Source organism: Lonchura striata, chromosome 7, assembly GCF_050655825.1.
Source record: "Lonchura striata isolate lonStrDom1 chromosome 7, ASM5065582v1, whole genome shotgun sequence".
Classification (NCBI taxonomy): Eukaryota; Metazoa; Chordata; class Aves; order Passeriformes; family Estrildidae; genus Lonchura; species Lonchura striata.
Genome location: NC_140709.1, coordinates 32941050 through 32968771, shown reverse-complemented (window position 1 = coordinate 32968771; position 27722 = coordinate 32941050). Strand labels below are relative to the sequence as shown.

General features: G+C 42.1%; 1 protein-coding gene across 4 annotated transcripts in view; it reads left to right on the top strand.

Annotated features, from left to right (window-relative positions):
- ADARB1 (adenosine deaminase RNA specific B1) overlaps positions 1-26868 on the top strand; it is a 68357-nt gene extending 41489 nt beyond the window's left edge. For all 4 annotated transcript variants that reach the window (XM_085585341.1, XM_021532586.4, XM_021532587.4 and 1 more), the window contains 7 exons: positions 2244-2358; positions 4177-4345; positions 4839-4987; positions 5600-5768; positions 14592-14773; positions 19972-20150; positions 20853-26868. In XM_085585341.1, the coding sequence (XP_085441467.1) occupies positions 2244-2358; positions 4177-4345; positions 4839-4987; positions 5600-5768; positions 14592-14773; positions 19972-20150; positions 20853-21029 (1140 nt within the window). In that variant the 3' untranslated portion in view covers positions 21030-26868. The remainder of the gene's footprint in view (positions 1-2243; positions 2359-4176; positions 4346-4838; positions 4988-5599; positions 5769-14591; positions 14774-19971; positions 20151-20852) is intronic.
- Positions 26869-27722: the final 854 nt, after the last annotated feature.

Below are 27722 nucleotides of genomic sequence, written 5' to 3'. Positions count from 1 at the left end.
CTTCCCAGAAACACATGGCAGTTTCAGTTCCCAGAGTTGAGGAAGACTCCTCCAGCTACTATCAGCACCCACCAGCACTTCTTTAGAAAAGGTGAATCACATTGTTTATTCCCTGGATGCCAAGCCTTTTCTAGCAGGTTTGAAGGCTCTATTAAGCATAGAATCATAGCATAGTTTGGGTTGGAAGTGACCTGAAGCATTTCCTATCTGGAATAGTTTGTTTCTCTAGTATCTATATTCCAGCACAGTGTCATTCCAGCATAATTTTACAATGTGCTGTCCAGCACATCACAGTGTAGGGTAGAGCAGAAAATACATGGATTACAGAAGTGAGAGCATACAACTTGCAACTGGGAAGGAAGTATCCATTACTATGCAGTGAGACTAGGGGTAAAACACTGGAATGGGGACTCTGTGCCTTGGCTATACAGTGATCTGCCCTCATGGGTGCAAGGAGCTTAATAATTTAAGCCTTTTGTATATTAATTTTCCATTTCTAAGACCAGGGTGATTAAAAACCACTCAATTATTTGCCTTTTCTTTTGTGTATTTACCTTAAATTTCAGCTTTCTGCATTAGGTAAGTACTAGGACAATTAAATGCAGATTTTAGCTGTGTGGTTGTGGTGCTGGCAGAACATGGAGTAACCCAATTTTGGGTCAAGCAACAAAAAGACTGTGTTTGAAAATCAGTGCCTGACCCGACCATGTTCATGACCTCTGAGCTAAATTGTGTTCCTGAAAAACATACGGACTTTCTGATTTTCAGTCCATTCAAATGTTTCAAAAAAATTGGTGTTTGTAATGTCAACAGTCTTCTGATTCCACAAGCTGAGCAATTGCAAAACATGGATGAGGCTGGTGCAGCTGGGACCTGACTGCTGGTCACTGTTTTTTGTCAGGCTCTGGTGAGAGCTGCTGAGCTCTGTAATCATCACACCCAAACTTGAGTTATTTCTTGGCTGCTAAAGCTTTTCCAAAAGGAAGTTAACATTGAGAGCATGTCCACATCATTTCTAGGCTGGTTGATTCCCATGAGCCTTGTTAAGGAAATGGGGGTGAACAGGGCTGATGGTCTTCAAACCTTTTTCTTCTCTTTTTTTCTATTTTTTTTTTTTCTTTTCCCTTCTTCCCTTTGGGCATCTAACAAATCTGTATCATAGAATGGTTTGGGCTGGAAGGGACCTTAAACTCATCCAGTCCCACCCCCTGCCATGGGCAGGGACACTTTCCACTATCCCAGGTTGCTCCAAGTCCTGTCCAGCCTGGCCTGGAACACTTCCAGCAATGGGCCAGCCACAACTTCTCTGTTCCAGTGCCTCACTTGACATGTGAATGGCACTGGTGAGTGTGACACAATACCTGTGCCTTTGTGGCGTGTGGAGCTGTGGGCCATGTGTGCACACCTAGAACATCTCAAATACTGCTGGTTATCAACACATGGTTGCCTTGGCTCCAGCTTCTTTTCAGGTGAAAATTCAAGAATTTGGTCTTGACTAATTTTTTCTAGCAGTTATAGTTCTGGTTGCCTTGAAAACAGCAGGTGAGATCAGCTGCAGTGCTGAACTGGATTGTCAGTCAGTAGGAGCAGGACTGCTATTTTAAAATTTTCCTTCCTTTTGCAAGTGAGCCCCACTTACAGCCTGATTTAAAGTTCAAGTTTTCCTGAAAGACAGAAATCTTCCCTAATTTTGAGATAGCTTATTTGGGGTTGTACACTTGGTATTTTCTATTCCTAACTTTGTATAGTGTCTTGTAAAAATAGGAAGCATTAAACTAGGGTTGAAAACAAAATTGTCCTTATTTATATAATAGTTGAATAATGAATTAGATTATTATAAAAGGTTCTTTTGAGGGGCATGGATTTTTACTTCAGTCTTACTGTCAGATTCAATGTTGAGGATACTGAAATGATGTGTTTTGAGGTTTGAGCATGAGAGTATAGACTTATCTGTCTATCCAGTTGTTCTCCCAAGCCTCAAATGTTCATCAAATCATGGGCATTAGGTGCTTCAGTGCTTGGCTTAGCACTGTCTGACCTTGTTTTGGTAGACACAGAGCACTCAAACCTGTGCTTCCACTTGCAAGGGACACTCAATGTCAGATTTTAACGTGAACAATAAAAACTCACTTCATTTGCTTTGTCCAATCATTTTAAAAGTGTAAATCTTTATAATTTAATGCTCCTGTAATTTTCAAATTATTTTAAAATTTTTATATGTGCATTTCTGTATGGTCCTACAGGTGTTAGCTGATGCTGTTGCACGCTTGGTTGTAGATAAATTCAGTGATTTGACAGAAAATTTCTCATCTCCACATGCACGTCGAAAAGTCCTTGCTGGAATTGTCATGACAACAGGTAAATAAAAAAAAGTAGTATCTTGAATGATTAAATATGAGAGCTCTGTTTGCATCTAGTAAACTGACTTCTTCAGTCAAGCAGTATTGTAATGTATCTTTACTTTTTAATCATGAAGATGGATTAAACATAGTAGTTAAATCTCAGGTACTTACAGGAAAATTAGACCTGCAAATGCTTCTTTTTCCACAGAGTTCCTGTCCTCTGCCGGAGACATCTGAGTAGCTCACAAAATGTATGTTTTAAAGTTGATAATGAAACTTTGGGAAAAAAAATAAATCCCCCATTGGTATTCCTGGTTTGGGCATGTTATGCATAAGTTACATTTCTTTCCAAGGCTTTAGGATTTCGCACTTTGTTATTCTTGCTACATTTTATACTTAGTGCTCTATTTTAGTCATTTTACTAAAAATATCTGAAGAAAGCAGTTTATGTTTTGGCAGATGGCAATAGTGTGCACATGTCAGCAGTGGTGTCGTGGCTCTCTGGGTACTGACATGAGATCTCTGCTTGTCCAAATCACCCAGAACAGTGACGTTCTGCCCTAAACTAATCTGTGACCATGCTGCTGCTGGATTTTCCTCACATTAAGGTTTATCTTGGTCTTCAATCCGTGTGAACCCTTGATAGAATGTTCATTTTGAGTCTGTCCCAGCTGTCTCCTCCTGATTTCTTGCCCTCCCACTCACACAGGCTGTTGAGAGGTTTGGGAAGCCCTGATGCTCTTCAAGCTCTGTTGAGCAACAGCCAGACCTCCATCTGCTAATAACCCTGTTTTAGCCCCAAATACATGAGAAACATGCTGTAGTTTTGTTTATTTTGTTCTGTGATGTTGTGTTTTGTAATATTTAACAGGTTTTTATGCTGTTTACAGCCATGTATGTGCAATTCCAAGAAGAGTCATGTGCCAAAGAATTAAGACTTAACTAACATGTGAATGCCTTTTGATTAACAGAAGAAATAGCTGAACAAAGAATAAGAAAATATCTTGCCATGAATACGTGTCTGGGAATGCTTGGAATTAAATGACCCAGTGGCATAGCCTTGTGTTACAGTTTGGTGCATTTCCTCCAGCCCTGAGGGCAGGAGGGCCCAGCTGGGCTCAGGTTCATTTTAACTTGTTGGGCTTTTTTTTACCCCTGAGTGTTTTGCTAAATGGCATTTTGGCCTATCTTAGTCCTTCATTCAGCTGGGTTTTTTGAGTGATAAAGGCAGTTCTCTGCTGAGAAAACACCCACCTAACATACTTTTGCATGGAATGGTTTAATACCAAGAACTACACATTATACTGGTAATCTTTACAGCGATTTAAGCATTTCTATTTCTTTTTCCCTAGTTTTACCTTTCCTGCTGTGCCTCAATACCCTTCCAAAACATTTTGCTGCTTTAATAAACCAATGCCTTTCAGATTTCTAAAGTGGCTGTGAATATCTGCATAGGTGCCAGAAGGTACAGCTGAAAGTTGTTGGCTGCCTGAATCTCAGGAAAAAAAAACACTTTGGATCTCAGGCTTTAATAATTCTTCTTGAAACAGCACTTTCTACTTGCAAGTTTTCAATTTTTAACTTGTCTGAGCTCTAACATGAATAGAGTAGTTCTCATACGAATCACTGATGAGTGCTGGTGCAGGGAGGTATGGCTGAGTGAAGCTGTTGTTTTAAATAAATTATCAGAAGAAAAAAACATCTATTTTTTTAAAAGATGCAAACAACCCAACCCAAAAAAAAAAAAAAGCCTTGTTTAGGTTCTGCAAGAAGATCGCTCAGTGCATTATTTGTTATGTTAATTGCATGTCCTTCCTGAAATTTTTCTTTGCAGGTACAGATGTGAAAGATGCCCTGGTAATAAGTGTTTCCACAGGAACAAAATGCATCAATGGGGAATACATGAGTGATCGTGGTCTTGCATTAAATGATTGCCATGCAGAAATTATAGCTCGACGGTGTCTGCTGAAATTTCTGTATACACAACTTGAGCTTTACCTAAGGTAAGCTGGAGGGAAGGAGATGATGAGCTGGTCCCCACAGAGCTGAAAAGGTGTCTGTGGAAAGCATCTGTCTTCATTATTTCAGTGTAAAGCACTTGTCCTTTTGTATTAGGATGTTGAATTTAGAACTCGTGCCCTTTGCCCTGAAGTTTGAGTTGAACAAAACATTTATTCAGTGAGGTGTCAATCATGAGAGGGGAGGACAGGGAAAATTATTGGCAATTATTTTGTAAACTGTAAATGTATAAATCAAGATAATATGAAGTGGGCTGAAGGTTGCTGATGTTTCATTTAAGTGCCTGAAGGCTCACCATAGGCTCTTTGTTTCCTGTCTCAACAGTCCTTTAATTTAGTTAATTGTCATAACTGTTAGATTTATATTACAGAAATTTCAACCATCCTGTGTTTGTTTTTATGTCTGTTAAGTCTGCCCAGCTTATGCCTAGTTCCATGTTAATGTCAGTTTTGACTCCTGCTTTCTTCTCTGTTCCAGCAATAAAGAAGATCAGCAAAAATCCATTTTCATCAGATCAGAGCAAGGCGGGTTTAAGCTGAAGGAGAATGTGCAGTTCCATCTCTATATCAGCACATCTCCTTGTGGTGATGCTCGGATTTTCTCACCCCATGAAGCAGCACAAGAGGGTATGACAGCAGCCCTCCTCTTCCACCCATGGGAGCTTAAACTATTCTTGGGGCATGTACAAGTGGCACGGTTAAAATTTAGGTGTCTTCTTTCCTTTTAGCATAGAAGTGTGTTAGACAAAGATCTCTTCCAAAAAAATCTGAGCTGTTCTTCCTCTGTGGTAGAAGTTCAGTATAGAGTGATGAACCCTGTGGTCTTGAAGAGGCTGATGCTAACTGAGATAAGCCAGTGAGTCAGCAAGTATTCCTACAGAACTAACCATCCCCTTTCCCTGTTTCCATCCTTTAACAGCAGTTCTCTGCCTGCCCTTTCCACAGTCTGCCCATTAACTTCATTTTAACTCTGTAACACGCAGAACAGAGCTCAAGAGCTGCCTGCTTCCTACTGCTCCTTTGGTGAAAGCTTGGTTTAACTGGAAGTGTGTTTTGGAAGGCAGTATTTGTGAGAGGTGTCTGACGCTGTAGCTAAGTTGCCAAGAGCAGTAGGAACTGTGATGCAAGCCAGCAGTAACTGCAGGCAAATACCTCAAATCAGTCCTCCTCACTGTGATTCTAATGTAAAACCCTTTGAGAAGGTTCCTCAGCTGATCCTCAGTGTTTTTTGTCCTTCAGACCAAGGGGACAGACATCCAAACCGCAAAGCCAGAGGACAGCTCCGGACAAAAATCGAGTCTGGGGAAGGAACCATCCCTGTGCGCTCCACCACCACTATCCAGACGTGGGATGGGGTATTGCAAGGAGAAAGGCTGCTGACCATGTCCTGCAGTGACAAGATAGCCAGGTGAGACTCTGGTTGGCTTTGTTACTGTTGGTGTTATTGCTGAAGGAGGGCGTAGGATAAGGGGGAATGGCCTTAAGCTGAAGCAGGGCTGGGTTGGTTGGGGTATTGGAAAGAAATTCTTCCCTGTGAGTGTGCTGAGGGCCTGGCACAGGTTGTACAGAGAAGCTGTGGCTGCCCCACCCCTGGAAGTGTTTAAGGCCAAGGCTGGATGAGGCTTGGAGCAACCTGGACTAGTGGAAGATGTCCCTGTCCATGGCAAAAGGGATTGAATAAGATCATCTTTAAGGTCCTTCCAATGCAAAACCATCCTGTGATTCTTACAAGAGAGGAGAGGTGCATGGTACCCACAGTGAATGTGCAGGGAATTGATGGATTGATCTCACTGCTTGGACATAGTGTGAGGGTGGCTGTCACCCCTGTGATAAAGCTCTCATTCTTCACCTGCAATTGGTGTCACACCTTTTGCTGGCTTCAGAGGCAAGGTGTAGTCACACTGTACCATTCCAGTCGCATCAAGTCATGGCAGCTTTGTTTTGTATTTCTATCACTGGGGAATAGCAGAGGAATGTTTTAGAATTTTTCCCCCTAAAGTAGTATAGCATTAGGAAAACAGTACAATAAATCTGTTGCATGACTTATATTTGAATAACTTTCTCTGGTGATACATGTTCTTGCCCCATCATTGGAAATGTTCAAAGTCAGGTTGGATGGGGCTTGGAGGAACCTGATCTAGTTGAAAGTGTCCCTGCCTGTGGTATGGGGTTGGAACAGGACAAACTTTAAAGTCGCTTCCAACCCAAACCGTTGCATGATATTCAAGATTACTACATTTTTTATGCATAGCTTATATTTTTATTATTTTTCATGGTGAAAAGTGTCCCTGTCAAAAAAATCCTAATTTATGGGCACTTCCAGTTTTTACTCTAGAATTTTAATTGTAGTTTAATATTTTATTGAAATAATTTGTTTCCAGAACAATATTTTAATTTATATTTCATTGAATTCCTTTTTTGTTGTTCTTTTTGAAAAAGATTGAAAGATTTTTGTTGTTTGTTTTCAAAATCATAACTGGACAAAAAAAAGTCAGCAGTAGTATTCTTTAACAAGCATTGGAAGTATGGGAGAGTTGCAACATCTGAATTTTTTGATGAGTCTGTGTGTTTGCAGCCTTTGTGCTTTTACAAAGTAGATGAGAAATGCCAAATTTTTCAGCTAATGATACTGTAGTTATTTTTAATGAAATGTGTGTTATATATGTTTTAATTAAAAGTGCTCTGCTGTTTTCTCAAGTCACCATTAGCCTGATATAAATTTTATTAAAGATACTAAGTTGGAACTATTCTTGTGAACTACATATGCCAAATGAAAAATAGAGGAGGAAGGTTATATAATGTCTTTGTTCCTTTAGTCTTGTCCCAAGTAATCAGCATCTCTACTGAAGGAAGACATTTTATTTTAGTTTAAATACCTCTAACATAAATTAATAGGGCCTTTCAGAAGGTAGGACAGGCAGCTGGGGAAAGTTAATTCTACAAAAAAGACATTTTGGCTTCTTTTATAATATTTTCAGTAAAATTCACCAAATGAATCCCCCAGTTTCATGCCAGGGGCTTCTCCCAACCACCTAACTTGGGATTCATGCCACATTATTTTATCACATTGTCATTGCAAATATATATTAGAAAAAAGCCAGTTGTTGAGCTAGAACACATTTGACTCTTTTGTTGATTTTGTGTGATGCAGAACAGAATCCATGTCTTGCTTCCATAGCTAGCTGTCACCTCTCCTTGGGGCTAATGGGAATAATTTTTGTTTGTGCCAGTTGAAGGAAGCAAATAGAACCCCTTGACACAGAACAAAGACTGTATGACGGGTAAGGAGGCCCAAATTTTCTTTTTTTTTTCTTTTCCACATTGCTCTGACATGTTTTGTCCATTTACATTTGAAAGAATGCCTTGCTCCATAGTATCCAACAATCAGTCCTCCAGTATGCCTCAGACCCAGGAATTTCCACTGAGTTTTCCCAAAGGTTCACAAGTCACAGCCTGGGAAAGATGTGGGTAAATTTGGGATGTGGGATTGCAGTTGTATCTGAAATGTCTCATCTGTGTGGATTATCTGGATAATCCAATTTACTGTTTCTAGCCTTTGAGTGCTTTGCTGCAGTGTGCTGCCCAGTACCCTCCTAGACTTGGCAGGAACATCCAAGAAAAGTTGTGAGAACTCTGGGAGGGCCATGAGTGTAATCTCACTTGGACTGGAAGCAGTAAAACAGGATTGTCCTGGTGTGGTAGAGCTTGGTAGCTCTGCACTAAGGAGTTAGGGTGGTTTCTGACTAGAGTTAACATTAATATACATGCATTTGTTTTAAATGTATCCTGGCCTGGTGCCATGGTACTTCACAATGTTGATTTTTGTCTTCTTTCTCTTGATGTGTTTTTCTGCCCATATTTTTGGTTTCAAATAATTACCTACCTTCTCATTAAACATTCCAGTTAGTGACTAATGTCCTGCTGAGAAACACAAAATTTGTTATCACACAGGTTCTTAGAAAAGCTCTAGGAACTAAAAAAAGTTGAGTTGTTAAGAGTGAGGTCATTGGTGCTCTTCTACTTTAAAGAAGAGAAAATATTTTTCTGATAAACTTTTGTGTGATAGAGCATCAAACACCCATCCACTGGCCTTGTTTTGTGCTCATTCCCTGCTCATACAGGGAAATGCAAACAGACATTTCTAACTCAGTGTTCCTCTTTTTTTTCCCCAAAAGTGAGCATTTCTCCTTACCAGTTCTTAAACCCAGTGCCAGTAGCTGATGTGAATTGCAGTGCATGGTGACTTTGTGGCACTTAGGTGAAATACCTGAGGGGAGGTGGTGAGAAATGACTACCCAAGGTGTATCATCATAGAACCTCTTAACTAAGCTCACATATGTTACAATCTGGTTTAAACCAAGAAGAACAAAAAAACCTACATCTCTGTGTATAAAACAGACAGAACTTTGAATGTTCAAAAAACACCCAAAAAACATGATTGGAACCAAACGAGGTTAGATCTTGGCACCAAAAAATTGATATATTTTATTTAACAGCAGAAAAGGCACAGAGAAAGAAAAAGAAAGAAATAGAGAAAGCAGTGTGTGTGTGAGGAGTAGGGGGATGGGGGAGAGTGACAGGGGGTAGGTAGGAGTGTGTCACCCTTCCAAGGGTCCCAGTGATGCCTCGTTGCTCCCCTCCATCTGGTCTTGGTGGTGAGGGTCCCCTGCAGCCCTGAAAAGTAAAGAATCCGGTGGATTAATGTAAGTTTTGGGCAGGTGGGGATGCCCATGTGCCTCCCTTGCAGGGGGCCAGTTGGACACTGTCTCTTGCAGGACTCTGGATGTGTTGCAGCATGTGCAGGGCCTGGCGCAGGGTCTGGGGACCCCTTCAGGGTCCTTTAATGGGCCATGACACCCCTGAGCTGTGCTGCAGCTTCTCCTGGGGTGAAGGGCCCCACAGCTGAGCTCTGCACAGCAGAGGGTGGGCATTCACTGCCTCTGAGCAGAGGCTTTTTCACCACACACCCAAAACCTCTCTCCCTCCACCCTTTGGTGCAGGGTCTGTGCCAGCCTGGCAGCTGATAGCCCCAGGGCTGTGCTCTCCACCCCCATGGTGCTAAACTTGATCCCTCTGTGAATGTTTTCTTCTGCCCCCAGCCCAGATCTGAGTCACTTTATCTTATGAACATGCAGTCCAGGACCCCATTCAGGGTTTTGGTGGTTTTCCCTGCAGCTTTTATAGTTTTGCTGTAATAGGCAAAGGTCCTTCATGAAGATGTTGAAGTCATAAGCTATAACATTTCAGTCTCCAACAACATCTAGGCAGAAAAATCCAGGCCATGCCAAAAAAGCTAAAGGGACAAGTTAGAGCTGTGTGGTTGCCTGCCTCAGTGCAGCCTCAAGGGGAGAACATTTGCATTCCTGTAACTGCAAATCTAAAATGGTGTTTGTGAGAAGAGCTACTGTCAAAGACCAGAGACATCCTGCACTTACAATTTATAGTGTGGGCTGCTGATCCAGCCACTTGATTTAAAAGAAGTTCCCACTCCTTGTAAAGGTACTGCTGCCTGTTTACAACTGTGGCTCTTGAAAAGGAGTGGTCATAGAGTAATAATCTCTTTAGGAGACAAAGACAAATCAGGTTTAAAGTTGTGCCTTTTGCGTGCCAGAATGAGAAGTGGTTTCTGGGATAGTTCTGCATCTTCTACAGTGACACCTTCTCTCACTTGCCATCAGCTGCAAGTAAAAACTTGTGATAAATGAAGTGCCAACTAAATAATTTTCATTTCATCATAGTAATTGTTGCTTATAAATAATATTGATATGAGAAGCTCTTTGAAGTTTCAACACTTGTCAGGTTTTGCCTTGTTTGAGTAGTTGCAGGAGACTTGTTTTCCTGAGATGAATTTTGGCACCAGTTTCATGTGGATACCATTGTGGGTTACACATAGTGACTCCCCTGGCCTATTCTGCTCTCTGCATAAAAAAGAGTAACTAAGATGTTTGATATTAACATCAAGTTTTATTACTTACTGCTGTTGGGCCTCCCTCAATTCTGCATTTTCTCTAAAAGAATGTGAATAACAGAATTTCTCTACCTTTTATGTTTGGAAAATTCAGAGGAGAGTTTTTACCTGGCACGTGTATTTTTAACTGGTTTTATTTTTGGCAAGAGGTGCTACCAGCATGCTGTGAAAGTGTTGCTGAGAGTTAAATTTTGCTTACCTTCTCATGTATCAAGAGCTGTGCAATCAGCTGCATTTCATGAAGAAATCCACAGACCTTTTCGGAACCCACTGTAGATGGCTCTGAGCAGATGGTGGTCCAAAGCAGAAATGTGACAACATAGCAAGGAGAGGACTCCTCTTGATTTGGTGTCAGTCTCTGGTTCCTCCACCCTCTTTTTTTAGTGCAGTGTGCTTGAGAACAGCAGAAAGGTTGAGGGAGTGCATCCATCCTCCATACTGTTACGAACAAGATACACAGCAGTGCATATAGAATAAGAAAACCAGGGAGTGTGACAAATTTATAAAAGTCAGATTTCCCACTGAGGTGCTCATCTGTAAGGCATCAGGTGAGCACAGTACACAGAGAATGTCCTCTGTGTAAATTGACAGGAGTTGAACACAGCCCATGTGCATTGATCTGCAAAGGCCAAGCTTGGGGTTCAGCCTGCAAAGGTGTTGGGATGTACTGGTTTGAAGGAGCATTTCCCAACGCTATCCTTCTACTCCAGCAGTGGAGGAATCACCGTTAGCTGCACCCCAGCTCAAATCAGGGCACCTCTGTTTAAGTGTTAGCAGTTTGAATGTAAATCTTGTGCCTGTTTATACCAATCTAAGAGCTTGCACTTTAAATATCAATTTTACATCAAGGTGAAGTTTTTGAAGGTTGTCAGAGAAAATTCTCGAAACTTAAAAACATAACACTCAGAATATGTTAAATACTGTTGTAAAACAATTTTTTTTTTTGCTTACCTCAGACAAGACTCTCAGGTGTTTCCAATGAGGAGGTTTACACTGAGAGAGTTTCCCTGCCTGCTTCCCTGGGTGTTCTTTCCCATCTGCAACTCTCTGCTTTACATGCCTTACTTTAGGCAGTACTTTACTTACTTCAGTATCTGTTGATGTGATGCAGCATTCCTGCGTTCTGCTCATGCTCATTCTTTAGCACCCAGTCAGGGTTTGTAAGCTGGACTTCAGTCAGTTCAGTTACTTAACACTTTTCTATACTATTTTTAATGTGAAGGAAAAAATTCCATTGTTTAATTGCTCCGTCAGAAAGACAACACTGACTTGAAGTTTTTTTCAGTGCATTTTGCTTTTTCTGCTCTGTACTGCATGGTTTCTAGTTAGATACAGCATTTGGCCCCTTAATTTCAATCAAGAAATTTTGCTTTCAGTAAAGGTTAATGTCATTTTGGCAGCAGTTGTTGGTGTGAATTCTGACAATCTGTTTGTAAGCTGGAGGATGAGGCAGTTTTACCACTTCTGGAGGTGATGCCTGTGGCCTTTTGAAAACTGATGTGTGGTGGTGGTTCCTTCTCAGTTTATATTCATAAAAGTTTTTTGAGTGTACATGCTAATGGAAGTGAGATATTACTGTTTGACAGAAGTATAGCATAAAAAAAGAACACGAAGAAAGTCCTTTCTTTCACTCTGCTGTGATTTGTAGAATACGACCAGAACATGTCTCTCTGACAGGGAGAGGCTGAAGGATTTGGGGGAGCTCAGCCTGAAGGAAAGGAGGCTCAGGGGTGACCTCCTTGCTCCCCACAACTCCCTGATGGAAGGGCAGACTTAGCTGAGGGTTGGTCTCTTGTCCCATGTGCCAAGGGACAGGACCAGAGGAAATGGCCTCCACCTGTGCCAGGTGAGGTTCAGGTTGGTATTGGGGAAAAATTTGGCCAAGCACTGGAACGGGCTGCCAGGGAAGTGGTGGAGTGTCCCTGGAAGTGTCCAAAAGGTGTGTGGCACCTGGGAACAGTGGTGATCAGGTTGGTGCTGGATAGGGTTAGTGGTTGGACTTGATGATTTTAGAGGGCTTTTCCAGCCTTGGTGATTATGTGATTCTTTTGGGATTCATTTTTGTCTCTGCACTATAATTAGTTGCTGATAAAAGAATACATTCCTGTAGAGAAGTATATATTCTTTTATTATAACAGTGAAATTTTAAAAGCTAGTTTTATAAACCTAACCACCACCCAGCCCTGCCTACTGAATGTGAAGAATTTTGGTTGTGTGAGTGGTTCTGCAGTGCTTGCACAGGCCCACTGCTCTGAGCCCAGATTAAGTGTGTACTGGGGTGGCAAAGGGGATTCAGCACAGCCCAGCAAAGCAGGCCTGTGCCCAGGAATATCAGTTAATACCAGGTCATACAGTCCTCTCTGCAGAGGCTTCCTCAGCTTCCTCACTCCTCATCCTCTTCTAACCAGAAGTTCACAAGACAAATGTCAGCTTTCATTTTCAATGCCAGAGAAGGTCATAAGTGTGGGAGGAAGCAGCAAAACACGAGCTCTGGAAATACTGAAGTCAGAAGTAAGGAAAAAGGTCTGGCAGAGGGTTTATATAGCAAGTCAGGGCTTGCCAGAGGAGTGCATTGGCCTATTTTAAAATGTCTATCATCACTTAAGCACTGATCATGTAATGGAAAATGGGATGTGCCTTGTCTTTGCAATGCTCAGTCTTGAATTCTTTTTCCAGATGTTTCTTCCATAGTATTACTACCTGTGTCTATAGCAGTCAGAAAGGCATATTGGTCCTGGGAAGCAGCAATTTTCACTTGATATGGTTACTCTGACACTTGTTTGCTTACTGAGTTTTCAGTCTTATTAAAAATACGCCTTTATTCCATGTTAAATACACCTCATATATTAGCACAGTATATTAATGCATTTTGCCTCCGTTTTCATCATCAGTAAAGATATGTAAAGAAATAGTTTATTTGGCTTATAATCTTTGTTTTACCATTTTGATATTAAAAAAAAAGAAGCATATTGCAAGTCCTGAAGCCAGCCTGTGTAGTTGAGTTATTGCAGTAGTGAAACGGTTGTGGTGTGGAGTTTCTAGCCTAAAAGGATGCTGCTGTGTAGCCTGCCCAGCACAAGCTGCAGGAAACACTGTTAGCAGCATTTGAATTTCTTGTTTTCCTAGGAGAACCTTGCAACCTGGTATAGCATGGGCTTTTTAATAAGGACAGCCATTCTGTGGGAGCATGATAGCTTCTGATGTGCTCCTCTGTTTTATCCAAGCACCAAAGGAAACTTTTCCTGCTGCTTGTGTCTGGCTTTTGCAGCTGGACTCCAGCTCCAGTTTGGACAGGGCTTGGAGCAGCCTGGGATGGTGTAAGATGTCCCTGCCTGTGGCAGGGTTTGAAATTAGATTATGTTTAATGTAGCTTCCAAGTCAAACCATTCTGGGATTCCAAGACACTACTTTCATAGTGCCTCAGTATTCCTCAGAGCAAGGCAGTGAAAATACTCTGCAGGAGATGTTGAGGTTTTCCTGTGACAGTTAGAGAGACATTGAGAGCCCAGACTTTATCAAATGAGCACAGTTAAAAAAAAAAAACAAAAACCAAAATCAGGATTTTGCTCCTATGCATTCTGTATCCCTGCCACCAGGCTTGATCCAGTGTAAATCACAGTGCTCAGACAGGGATTTATGTTTGGAATCTGGGAGGCAGCTAAAGGGAGCAAAGACTGTATGCATTCTTTGTATGTTTTCAGTTTTCATATGCAGTTTTGTCCCTGCCCATGGCTATTGCAAGCCAGTGCACATGTCAGCAGGATGTGGCCACTTGGGCCAGGGTTTGAAGGACAGGCCTTTCCTTGTGGCAGTGAGATATGGAGGTCTTGCAGAAAATCCTTCTTGTGCTCTGGGAAGGATGCTCTTCTCCCTACCACGTGTCTTCTGGAGGTATCACCTGCTGTTTCTGGTGGAGAATCTCAGAGTTTGGCTTTCTCCCACTGAATGATCCTGTCCATCTCTGGCATTAGAGTGCTGGAAAATGCATCACCAGACATGTTAGCAGGGGTAAAAGTTATAGAGTGCTCCTGCTTTAGGTCATTTTACTCAGGATTACACTGAGTATATCCCTAAGCTGATCTCTGAAATTCTGGCAGGTGTCACAGCTTATGCTACCATGGTCGTGTGCTAGTCAGGAGGAAGGGTTGAAAGTCTGATCCATTGTGATTAACTGCTGTTATGTCTGGCAGATGTTACTTGTTTCATTAAAAAGAAAGTGTTTTTTTTGTTTTTTGTTTTGTTTTGTTTTTCCCTCCCTCTTAGGTGGAACGTATTGGGTATTCAAGGAGCCTTACTTAGCCTCTTTGTGGAGCCAATTTACTTCTCTAGCATCATCTTGGGGAGTTTATATCATGGGGATCATCTATCCAGAGCCGTATACCAGAGGATAGCAGAGATAGAAGATCTACCACCTCTTTATACACTCAACAGACCTTTACTTAGTGGCAAGTATCTAATGGAGAAGGCCGTGCCGGTAACTAAGTCTGTTCCAGTAGCATTGTGATTTTGTAGTTCTCAAAACCTTGCAAACTGTGTTGCTGTGAGTAAACTGCTTGCTGCTTACAATAGAGAAGCTGTGGTCCAAACATAATACAGACACCCAGTCAGAAATACCATAGCAAGGACCTTTAAAATTTGTGAAGAACTGGCGGATGAAACTTGGGGTGAGTTTTCACACCATTCCTGTTTGGAGCATGTCCTAGGAAGATGTGAGGAGAGTTGAAGGCTTAGGGTAATCTCCTCTCACCTGTGGAATACTGTATTAGCACTCACTGTCGCTTCTCTTGCACTGCAGATTTTTGTTGAGTAGTCCCTTCATCTATCACTTTGCCAAGATAGACACACTTGGTTCACAATTTCTAGGTCAATAATCAACTCAGAATGGATGGAGACAGCCCCTCACCTGCCTTGAATTCTAAAATGGCTTGTTAAAGTAATGCTTTGAAAGCTTTAAAACTAAAATCTCATTCTCCCTCTCACTATGTCTATTGCTTTGTTCTGTAGAGGTTAGCTTTTGGCATGTGTTTATATTTCAGGGAAAGAAAACAGCTTATAATTTTAAACTGTGTTTAAAGTTTGACATGAATTAAAAAAAAATTAGGGAGGGAGTGGGGAAAAGAGCATTGTGAACAACAAATATTTCTTTAGTTAAGAAAGGTAATAAGGATTCCCTGAACTAGGATGTATAAAAATGTTAAATAACGTATTTGTCCTTATATTAGCAAGTAAGTGACAGTTGCAACACTATACCAAATATCTAATAGTTTTATGGGCATGGTAGCTGATGTATGGACTGTTTCTGCCTGATTTGGGGAAATTTTTATCAGTCCTTCAAGACAGCAGATTTGTGGCAGGGTGAGAAGCATTTTTGTTATCCTTTTCACAGCATGTAACAGTACCTTGTCGTCTTGAAAATCATCTTTCTGCAATGGTACTATCATCTATTTCCCATGAAATAGAACCATCTGTTTAAACAGTTGAGCCAGGACTTGCTTTGCAGCAGAGAGAGTTCGGAAATGTTCTCAGCTGTGGAGTTTTCACAAAAATACACATCTCAAGAATGCACATAAAGTTTCTTTAGGAGGTTGGGCTGAGAACTATGTTATTTTACTGGTTCAGTCTTGAAAGCTGATATTCTGACCTCTGCTGATAGATTCAGCTGGGGCATTTGTGTAGCTGCCCGTGCTCTGGATTCACATATTTTTCAGTGTATTCTTACCTAGAAGCGTGGCAGAAATACCTGTCTCCACTACTGTGTTCTTTCTTGTATCACACACACACACCCCTCTGAGATTTATTTCCACCAGGGGGATGAACTAGAACAGAAATACCTGTCTTGCCCCACTGTCCTGCCTGTTTAGCTGAGAAAGTACTGTAAAAACAGGTTTTATTCCTCTAATAAAGCAAATTTTATGTTTGCTGGGGCAAATGATTTTGAGATACTGTTTGTACTGCTAAAAATTGTCTTTCATCATCTTTCTTTGTTTATAAGCGTTTTTACTTATACCTTTTGACATCAGATGGAATCATGGAATTATTAAAGTTGTAAAAGACCCCCAAGATCATCGAATCCAACCATGAGCCCAGCACTACCCTGTCCACCACTAACACATTCCCATATATTCAATTCCAGTGCACACCAGAGCAGGTGTTTTTCAGCTGAGGGATGCAGGAAATCTGTCTATTCATAGAAAACTCCCTCCTGTGCTGACTCTTGGAAGCCTTGCTTGCAGGATCTAGCTTTTCAAGGTGCCTGTAGCACCCCAGCACTGAGGGCAGTTGAGCTCTCCCTGAGGGGTGGCCACCCCACTTGAAGAGAAGATAGGTTTGAATCTTGTAAATTCTTAGAATAATCTGAAAAAAAAAAAAAGATTTCTCAGTCAGAGTGAGGATGGTTGGATAAGCCAGCCAATATCACATTGCCTATCTGCTGGGTGACCTGCACAAACTCTTTGAGGGGGAACCACTGTGGGAGGTGGGCATGCAGTTCACCTGGGCTGAAGCCCGAGTCAGGCACTGAGATCTTTGTGTTTAGAAATCCTTAACACATCTTTCCATTTGTTCATTCCTGGTTCCAGTTTTTGAAATGCTTTCAACTTGCTGCCATCCACAGCCTCCTTGAGTAAGGAGGACTGTGGAATATGCCAAGGTTTGTGCAAAGGAACTTCTTTCTGCTAATTTGCTCAATTAAATGTTCCTCAGTGCTCTGTGGCATCCAGGCCATAAGCAGTGGTCATGGCACTCAGTTTTCTCTACCTCTGAGATGTTCCTTCCTACATAAATCCTATTTTTTGCTGGCTGAAGTGTCTTAGTCTGCTTTGTTGTTCCTTGCACAGAGACCCTTTCACATAAAGGATCATTTTGCAGACTTATTTTTGTGTTAGTGAGACCAGGGCAGTAGCTGATATTCAGGGTAAAGCAGCAGTACGAGTCCATGTAGTGTCATATATTCTGTTCACTTCCCTGACCCTTCACTGATAATTCCTGACATTCACTTTGATTACTATTGCTGACTGACCTGACCTTTTGGTAGAACTGAATGTTAGAAACTAAAATCTCATTCTTTAATGCTAATATCGAGCTCCAAGTCCAGCACTCTTTGTGCAAGATTGCTTTGGGTTGTTTCCTAATATATGATGCTTTATATTATTCTGTGAGGAATTTCATCTGCCTTTTGATTGCCTAGACACCTAATATGTGAGGCTTTTTTTGCTACTTTTTGCAATTGCTCCTCTTACTGCTGTTTAAAAATAATTTAATGTGATCAGTGATCCTACCTCAGATTTTTCCTCCCCCCACACATCCCAGGTCTACCCCGAGCTGGAGGCTCTCCAGCTGTGTTCACTCTTCCCAAAGAGATCATCTTTATCCACGTGTTAGTGAATTTGTTTTTAAGGTAGACAAAAATAAATCCTTCAGGTGACCTTTTTTTTTAATATTTGGCTGTTCTTTGGTACCTTATCCTCCTGTTTACATTGGTGCTTTTCAGTTTTCTATATCCTTTTTCAAGAAGCTTCTTTTAGCTCTCTCCTCAAAGAACTGTCAAACTTTATTATTTCTAGAAGCACTAGCACAAAGAGCTGTGACCTTTGCTTTTATTATATTCCTTTGTAATAATACTCAAGTTCTGAACAATGTTCTCTAAATAGCTTTAGTTCTATTAGTTTTCAAAGAAGAATAAAATACTTGATTTTCTATCTTAAATTTATTTTCTGTTTCTAATTTCAGCATATTGTGCTATATTGATGTCTAGATTTTGATGGGGAAGATATGACCCACCTAAAGTTTTATCAAATGCTTTGATTTTGAGATGACCTTTATTCCCTGTCCATGCTACTTGTGATCCACCATCAGGGACTCCTTTGACATCTCTCTGGGATTCTTGCATATAAATGAGCAGCTGAATGGGTTGTTATTAATTAAATCTATTTGAAATTCTAAAACTGGGTTGGTTTTGGTGGTTTTTTAAAAATTTAATTAATCCATCAAAAACTAAGGAAAGAAATGTTATAATTGCAGTGGAAATGTAGTGTGTACTGGATGCTCAGCTTTCTCATTTTTATTCGATTTGCTTGTGGGACTGGTTGTGATATAACAAGTATTTTGGAGTCCTTGATGACCTCCGTCTGATCCCTGTACTTGTTTAACAGTGTATGGAATGAAAGAAAATGTAATAGTATAGATGTCATTAAATTAAAGAAAAAGAGACAAAAAATTGTCATGTGGCATCAATTTCTTAGCACTTTTGCCTCACTACTTTTGGTAGAACCAACTTTTGTACCAATTCTGAATTTTTTCAGCTTGTAAGAAAATGTGGAATAGTAGGTAATTTTCTGTTATTATTCAGTTAATTATTTCTTACCAGTCATAGTGACAAGATGCATCCAAACCGAGAGTAAAAATACAACAGCTTCAGTGGTTTATATTTCAAAGGGTTTCTTTGTCTATTAAATGCGGAATTGATGGTAGGAAGCAGATTGAATTTTGCTGGGTCATTCTGACCTTGCCACTCTCAGTGCTGGGCCCAGAGGTGCCATGAGATTGAACCAGGTGAGCCAGTCCTGCTCCCAGGTGCCCAGCTTCATTAGATTGTATTCCAGATATCAGCCAGAAATGCATCCTGCTGTATTGCTTATGTTCAATTTCCACAAATCCTTTAGATTTTATTAAGTGTAGGACCTGGCCTAACAGTGGAGTAGACTTGAAATAGGTTCTTGGCAAGAGCTGCCTTAAACAAAAGTGTCATTTTCATTTACTAGAAAGAACAAATTGCCCTGGTGCTTTGTTCTCTCCTGGTGAGGTGACTGAGACATCTTAAATAGAGTTTTGCCACCCCTGCAATGTCTGAGGAGTCACATGTGCACAGCAGCAGCTGCTGTGACCTTCTTTATGTATAGTCCATCTTTGGGTGTTGTGGGGAATAAATCCTGCTCTGGGCAGGCAGCCAGACTCAGTTTGCACATGGGTTGGGTTCTGGTGGCTTTACTTCTCCATCCCTGGGGACAGAGCCATAGTTGGAAGATGTCACCTGAGATGTCCTGAGCAAAGTGACTTGAGTCCTGTTTGGAATCCTGTGTTCCCTGTTTCTGGGAATAAAGTGGGGAGTCAGCTAGAGCACAGTGGATTTGTGCTGGAAGACCCAAATGTCTGCCAGTTCTGGCTTTGTGGAGAGTGCTGAGGATGGGGCTCGCTTTCAGTAGAATCACAGGATGGTTTGTGTTGGAAGGGACTGTAAAGCCCGTCTCATTCCACCCCCTGCCATGGGCAGGGACACCTTCCACTATCCAAGGTTGCTCCAAGCCCCATCCAACCTGGCCATGAACATTTCCAGGGTTCATAGCCTCAAATCCATTTGGAAGTGAGGTATGACCTCCTGCCACAGAGCTCTCCATGGTCCCCTCTGCTGAGGAGGCTGCTTTCTGCAGCAGTGCACACTTGCACCGCTGGGAGGGACAGAACTAGAGAGCACTTTAGCCAGAATGAGAGTGAGATGTTCATGTTGTTACCTCTGAGAGTTGGTGAGAAATCTGCAGAGAATGCCCTCAAAATAAAAAATCTGCTTCTAAGACTGTTCACTCCCCAGCAAAGCCAAAAGTCAAGCACTTGTATTTCTTACCATCATTAAACATCACTTTTCTTTCAGGTATCAGCAACGCAGAAGCCCGTCAGCCGGGGAAAGCCCCGAACTTCAGCGTGAACTGGACCGTGGGAGACGCTGGTCTGGAAGTGATTAACGCCACAACGGGCAAGGACGAGCTGGGCCGCGCCTCGCGCCTCTGCAAGCACGCCTTCTACAGCCGCTGGATGCGCATCCACGCCAAGGTACGGCTCCAGGCGCCGCCTTCGCGCTCCTGCAGTCCAGCGAAGCGCCCGGATGTGCTTTCTCCACCCAGAAGCCACTCTTTTAAGCTGAGCCTTGTGTTACAGCCACAGAATTATTGAGGCTGCAAAAGACCCTTAAGATGGTCCAGTGCAGCCATCACTGTAGCACCACCACGATGTTCATGTCAAACCGTGTCCCCTAGCACTACATCCACACGTTGTTTGAACATTTCCAGGGATGGTGAACCCGCTACTTCCCTAGGCAGCCTGTTCCAATGCTTTACAACCCTTTCGGTGAAGTTTTTTTTCCTGATACCTAATCTAAACCTCCCCTGGTGCAACATGAGGCCAGGTAGCTGCTGCTTCATGCAGTAATGTGCTTGTTAACTTTTTAATGTTATGCTGTCCAAAATGCATATTCCTTAGTTTATAGCTGAGTAGACAAAGCATTCTGTCTCCTTTGAGCTTGCCTTTGCATTTTTATTTATTTGGAAGGATAATCACATTTTCACTACTGAGGTTTCACTCTTTACTCTCAGAAATAAAGCTTCCAGGAAGTTTATTTGTGCCTTTTTGGCCTCAACATTTTGTTTGATAGATCCTTACCTTGTTTTAACATTAGCTGTTTAAATAACTCACTCTAGTACTGTTTGGCTTAATGGGGTCTTGTCTCTCTCCTTCTCTTGTCTCTCAACCCCACAGCTTTCCTCCAGCTTGCGCTCAAAGATCCTCAAGCCCAACCTGTACCACGACACCAAGCAAGGAGCCACGGAGTATCAAACTGCTAAAGAGTGTTTGTTTAAAGCATTCCTGAAGGCAGGACTTGGAGCCTGGGTGGAGAAGCCCATAGAACAGGATCAGTTTTCTCTCACAGTCTAATTCACAAACTGCACATCACTTGGGAAGGGGAGTTGTTCTGGAGATTCCTGGTGTCCAGCATTGCTTTCTGGCATCTCCACAGCTGTCAAAACATCTTTCTGCTCTTTGGAGTTGGGCTTCTTCGGGTTTTTGTTTTTAAACTTCACAGTAGCTGTTTCTGTTTTGCCTAAGTATTGAAACTCAATGATGATGCAACACATAATTGTATATTTTGTTATAGGAAAGTAATTTCTGGTGTATTTCTAGAAATACTTTTACTGTAGAGAACTTGCAGTAAGGCTGTCCTTACTGTGTACAATGACTCATTTTTTCTGGGTTAAAATAATTTCTTTTTTAATTCAATGTCATCAAGTGCATGAAGAAATTAATAGTTTCTCTAAGTTTTACACCACACTTTTAGGAAGTAGCTTAATTTTTAAAAAAGAAGATAGGTGACAAAGCTGATTCTACTCCTCTGTTAACTTGTTTTTCAACTGCAGATATTTTTAGTACATAGATCACAGAGGCGGAATGGAATCTGGACAGGACAGCTAGTTTTTTCCCAATTCCTTGCTCTTTAAAACCAGCTGCTGAAAATTTCATGTCTTTGATGTATGTATTTATTAGTCTGTGAGCCAGTTTTTAACATGCAGCTTTTTATTCTGTTTTTAAAAATACATTTACCTCCCATTTATACCCATTGTGAAGTCTTCATTTTTTTACCATTGTAAACTGGAAACAGCAAAATAATTATTTGTAAGTTAAGAAGTTTAGTCTATAACATGCAGAAGCCTGTTTAGAAGTAGGTAATTTGTGTATCCCAGGAACTCATCCAAATACAATCTTAACTGTAACAGCAATGTAACAGCTTTAAAAAAATTACTCATTTTAAGGGCACCAAACCTGAGTTGCCAAAACCTATCACTTGTTGGGTATTGATTGCTCTCCTCTAGAAGCTCTTGTAACAGAGAAACCACTTCTTAAAACTTATTTCCTGTGAGTTATATCTGCTTTCAGCCAAATTGTTGTGTCTGAGATTCCCTTGCCTTTGGGCTTTACATGTGTGATGAACATCATGAAGCTAATTAGGTAAGTTGCTCTCAAATGTGTGTCCATCTGTTTTGACTATTCCTTTGAAAAGTGTTTTTCCTGAAGGTGTGGACACTTCTGCTTTATGTAAAAATGTAAGATGGAAGTGAGATACTGAGGTTTGATTCACTGCTGTGTAGAAGGAGCAGCTCAGGCCCAGCACTCTTGGGTCAGCAAGTCCTTGGGGTGTCGAAGACTTCGGTGTAAATCTGCTTCTGGCCAGTCATGAATAATAAGGCATTTCTGCTCAAGTAGGAACCTGTTCTCAGCTTCAAAACCTGATCAGACCTGAAAATCACCTGTGCAATAGTTGAAATCTGGGTTCACGTCTTGGGAGGAAGACACTGAGGTGCAAACAATACATTTGGGGTGGTACTGTGGATAATAGCATTCCTCTGGGAAGACAAGAGAGTCTATGACCCAGGGGTCCCCTCAGGGAATTGATGTTTCTAGAGGTTACTGCCTTTTCCAGATGCTGGGGGAAGAAGCTGCAAGAGAAGGGCTGGGTTAATTCACCTCTGTGGTGGCTTCAGTCACCCTGTCAGATTCTCATCAAAGCTAAGAGCACTCCCGTGGCCTCTGCAGGCCCAAGACTCTTGGAGTCATCATCCAACCGAGGTGCAGACTGACCTCTTCCAAAACAGAAAGGAATTCAGTTGTATGTGGTCATATTCTGCAAGCACTGGGACACCAGTCTTGGGATGGACCTTGTCTTGGTCACATTGCAGAAGTTCTGCTTGGGGCTGTAGCTGAGTGTGTGAACGTGTTTCTGGGGGCTGGGGCAAAGGTGGTCACGCTGTGTGTGTTTCCTTGGAGTCATTACTGCTCCCAGGTGAAATACACATTTTTTAAGGGACTGATTCAAAAGTTGGTGTCTCTCTGAATTTTTTTGAGGACTAGGAAAGTAGTAGCTCAAACTATTTTTTTTAATTAAGTCAAAAATATGTATAAAATATTTAAATAGTATTATAGACATAGTTTTGTAGCTGTTGGAACAAACTATTAACATTAAACTATAATGGAAATATGTTCCATGCCAAAATCTTTTGACAAAGGACTTGTGTCAGGTTATTTCTGAGGAAGAGTTGGTAATTCTGGGATTTTAAAAAGAAGCTTTCCAGGGTTGTGTGCATTCCATATCTGTCTTCTGAGAGTCAGTAAAACTGTTTGGCTTCCTTCAATCCCTTGTTCCTTTTTGTGCAGCTCACATGTGGAAGGAGGTAGGAAGAGTTCCCTGGAAATCAGTGTCACCTAGCAAGGAGGGATAGCCAGTATATAATCTCAAGTGATTGCAAAAAAGATCAGACAACAGCCTCTGGCAGCTGCCAAATTTTGTAGGAGACCAGCTTTTGGAGGCTGAGGGCTCTGGAAAGCCTGGGCTGGGTAGGTGGAAGCAAGCCTGCACAGGGAAGTTGTATTGCTGCTCTGGGAGCTGCTTCTATTAGTTTACTTTTTTTTTTTTCCCTTATATTTGATTGAATATTTATAAAATTATTTTGATTGAATATTTACATAATTATAATTGAGTATTTGTCTCAGGATCTTCAAAGGACTTAGAGTAACAACTTTAATGTTGATGAATACTTGAAATTGAATTTAAGGTGTTTTTTCTCCAGATGGCAGTCTGGTTTGTAGTAAAGTTTTATAGGTTAGGTAAATAGATAATTTTAAATATAGATGTTTTAAGTATATATATATATATGTTCTGCAGGATCATTTTAAGAAAATCTGGGCCTAAAGGTAACACTTGAAATCTTGCTTATGGCTGTACTCAGGACCTGGAAATAACTGTAGATTATTCTTATTGATTGTGTGAGTGTTGTTGTGTAGGAGCTTTGGCAGTGGTGATGTCCAGCTGGCTCTGCCCCTGGAGCAGCTGGTGGTGGGAACAGTGACTTTGCTGTCTTAGGGATTTACAGCAGTGGGGTTTCTGTACAGATGGCAATTCTCATTTTCTCCTTGTCTTGGAGAAATCTTTTCGTGGCTGGTTACTGCACAGGAAGCTCTGGAGTAGAAGGTTTTTATGTGCAGTTCATCTAAATCTAAGAGACTAGCTGCTGAAAGGCTCAGGATCAGGGAACTGGTGTTGCATTTCATTAGTCCAGTTCTGGAGACAGGCTGGGAGAGCAATGTCTGTGTAGGCACTCGGTGTGTGGGATTGGGATTGGGATGGGGCTGGGCTGTGGCACTCGGTGTGTGGGATTGGGATGGGGCCGTGCTGTAGCACACAGTTTGTAGGGATTGGCAGTGGAGCCATGGCCCAGCCCCATCCCCAGTGGGTTCAGCTGTGCAGGACAGGTGAATGATATTGAAGGTAACGAGCCAGGGAGTGCCCAGGGGCACTGAGCAACCTCCAAAGGGCACAGAGGCACACAGGTGCCATGCATCAACATGAGGGGATAAAAGGCTGGGCTGAAGGACAAGAAGGGCAGACCCTTGCAGCCTTCTGAAGTGACATGGTGTTACTCTGTGTGGGCAGACAGTTGAAGCCCTCTGAAGAGGTAAGGTGTTACTGTGTATGGGCTGAAGCTTTGTGAAATTGTGTGGTGATGCTTTGTGTGTGGTGGCTGTCTCACCTGTGGCGTGTGCTGAGACATGGCTGTTCACCAAAAGAGAAGGCTCTGGGGGGGCCTTAGAGCCCCTTCCAGTGCCTAGAGGGGCTCTAAGAGAGCTGGAGAGCACCTGGAGTGACAGGAAAGCAGGCATGGCTACAAACTATTGGAGGATAGATTTTGACTGGATATTGGGAAGAATTTTTTCCCCGTGAGGGTGCTGAGGCCCTGGCACAGGGTGCCCAGAGAAGCTGTGGCTGCTACTCTTGGAGTGTTCAAGGCCAGGTTGGATGGGGCTTGGAGCAACCTAGGATAGTGAAAGATGTCTCTGTCTGTGGCAGGGGGCTGGAACTGGATGAGCTTTAAGGTTCTTCCAAATCATTCAATGATTTTGTGATGTCTTAAGAGTGCATGTAGCCAAGGAAAACCCCAAAACTCACTGTGCTCTTAAGTGCAAGTGTGCACAAGTTAAAGCTGTTGGTTCAGAGTGTTTGGGAGCATGAGGCAGAGCCTGTGTTATGGAGTAGTGCTGCCTTTGGAAACCAAGCTGTGGTTTTAAAAGAATTACCAGCTAGGAATTGAGAATGTCTTCTAAGAACTGCTTAGTCATGATCACCACATAATTAAAATTTTGGGTTTTTTAGATATCAGTGGTTTTCAAAATAGTTTTATTTCCGTTTCTTAAGTTAATGTTTGGAAGGCTCATGCTTGCAGAGAAGCTGCACTTTGAATTCTTTCCAATTTCATCATCATTAACTGTCTGCTGTGAAAATTAGCCCAAAGTTTACTGAAAAGAAAGGAGAGCTGCAATTCAGGTGTAGAGTCAGGAAAAAAAAAAAATCTCCTGGTATTTGAAACCTAAACCCCCGCAGAAATAAAACATATAAAATATAACTATTCTGTCTCAGAATCACTGCGTGGTTTTTGTTGGGCTTCTTTATCAATTGATTTATTTATTTTCTAATACAAATTGTTTTCAGTTGAGCTTAAATTGTTTCCACCTTCACTTTGTGTGTTCCTCTTGGGAGAGGAGGTCATGGTTATCCTGGAGCTAGAGCTAGCAGAGGCACAGAGGTTTTTGTGTGTACATCTGAGGTTTTTGAAGTTCATTTGGCTTGCTTTATGCAAACAACTGGAGTATTTGCAGCAATTTTGGGTTGATTCCCCATGGGAGAAGCTGTGTGGGTCTCTGGACAGGCAGGCTTGTTGTCTGGAGCTGCAGGATGGGGGGGGTTTTTCCCTAGGCTGGTATTTGTACCTAAAACACAGCTGGGGGGATGAACTGTGGCAGTTTTCCCTCAGTGCATCCACTGGCATTGTGTGCTTGAGCCCATATGGTGCTTCCAGTAAAACTGCTTTTTCCATAGTTTCAGTCTAGCTGGGAATGATGCAAACCAATCATCAGGGGGGCTGCAGGAACTGAGCTGGGGCTGGAATCCTGAAGCTGGCAGGGCTGTGGGGACCATGGAAGGCACACATTCCTTGTTGGATCATGTCAATGTACTGTGTTTTTCTGCACCTTTCAGCCAAAGGCCTGTCCCACTACCTGTTGGTGAATGGGCCATTAATTGCACCGACAGCATTTGTGTTTGCAGGAATGAGTTTTGTGGGTAGCTGTGTTTTGTTTTCTTCAGTCATTCTGGGAAAGAGGAATTGAGAGCCATGTTTGCAGCCAGCCTCAGATAGAACACTTTAAGTAGTATCTGTTCTCTGGAGGGGGAGATCTACAGTTGGTGTCACTGCTGTGTTTTTATGTTTTTAATACCTTCATCACTATCATACCAGTATCATTATTGTTGCAGTTTGGCTGAGACATCCTCAACAAGTTTAAGATCCAATATGTGTGTGTGTGTGAATATGTATTTATACGTCCCTATGTATAATATTGCTGTATATTATTTGCATTAAGCAGTTACTCTTCCCCAGTCTCCCTGTGTGACAGTGCAAACACATCAGCTTTACCCACCTGATGTAAGGTTATTAAAGAACACTTTCAGATACTGTCCTTGACACTATCCATTCATAACCCCAAATTTGAAGAGGAGACCTCATTATACTTCTGGTTTGTCACTTTCCTTCCAGCATTCTTGTCCTTCTGGTGTCACCGCTGAAGCACAACCCCTTGGTCGATTATTTTAAGCAATGACTGTTTTGCATACTACCTTGCTTTGTTTAAGTAATGTTTGTACAGAGATTTCAAAATATAAAGAGCTATATAATTGCTAAGTTTCATTATTATTTTTTTCATATGAGTGTTGCTAGTGACAGCAAAACAATTAAGTGAAATGTCACAAAATACTGGGCATGTCCTCAAGGTGGTGGCTTTGGTTATGTCCTGAGGAGCTGGTAAGAGCTTGGGAAAGGGGAGGGCAAGTGACAAGTCTGTGACTCCAGTGTAGACACATGGCCTGTGTCAGGGTCTGAGAAGGGCTGTGCCACCTTTGGTGTGTTGTAAAACTGTCATTTTGCACTCAAATCCCGAGTGGGATCCCCAAAACCTGTAGGTGGTCACCATGGTTATCACCCCAGCACCTCTCTGCCATTGGGTTTGGATCCTGCCCGTGGTGGTAGCCCTGAGCTGCTGCCATGGGAGCTGCTGAGCCCTTGGGTGCCAGCACTGCCCCTGCCCAAGGAGGGGACCCAGCTCCCCAGTGGGACAGCAGGAGCCCAAACACCCCATGGTCACCTCTAACCAGCGCCTGTCCCAACAGTGCAGAAAGGTCTGCTCCAAATGTGCTACCCTTGCATCCTGCTCAAAGGATGCCTCTGGAAGAGCCTGGTCTGTTTTCAGTCAGAAATGCCCACTCAGATCCAGGCTGCAGCACTGGCTGAGGAGGGGCAGGGAGCCATGGACACATGGCCCCTCCGGATCTGGTGTGCCAACTTGCCTTGTATGGAAGGAATACATCTTAAAAAAGAGTCAGATCCAAGTTCTGCTCCAGAACTGCTCCACAGCCTGCTGCTTGTGGGACTAGCATGGATTGTAGCCTTCAGGCTGATATTTGCTGAGCCCATCATCTGGCTTATCAGATCAATTTCTGACTGGAGCAGGAGTAAGATGGGAGATCCCTGC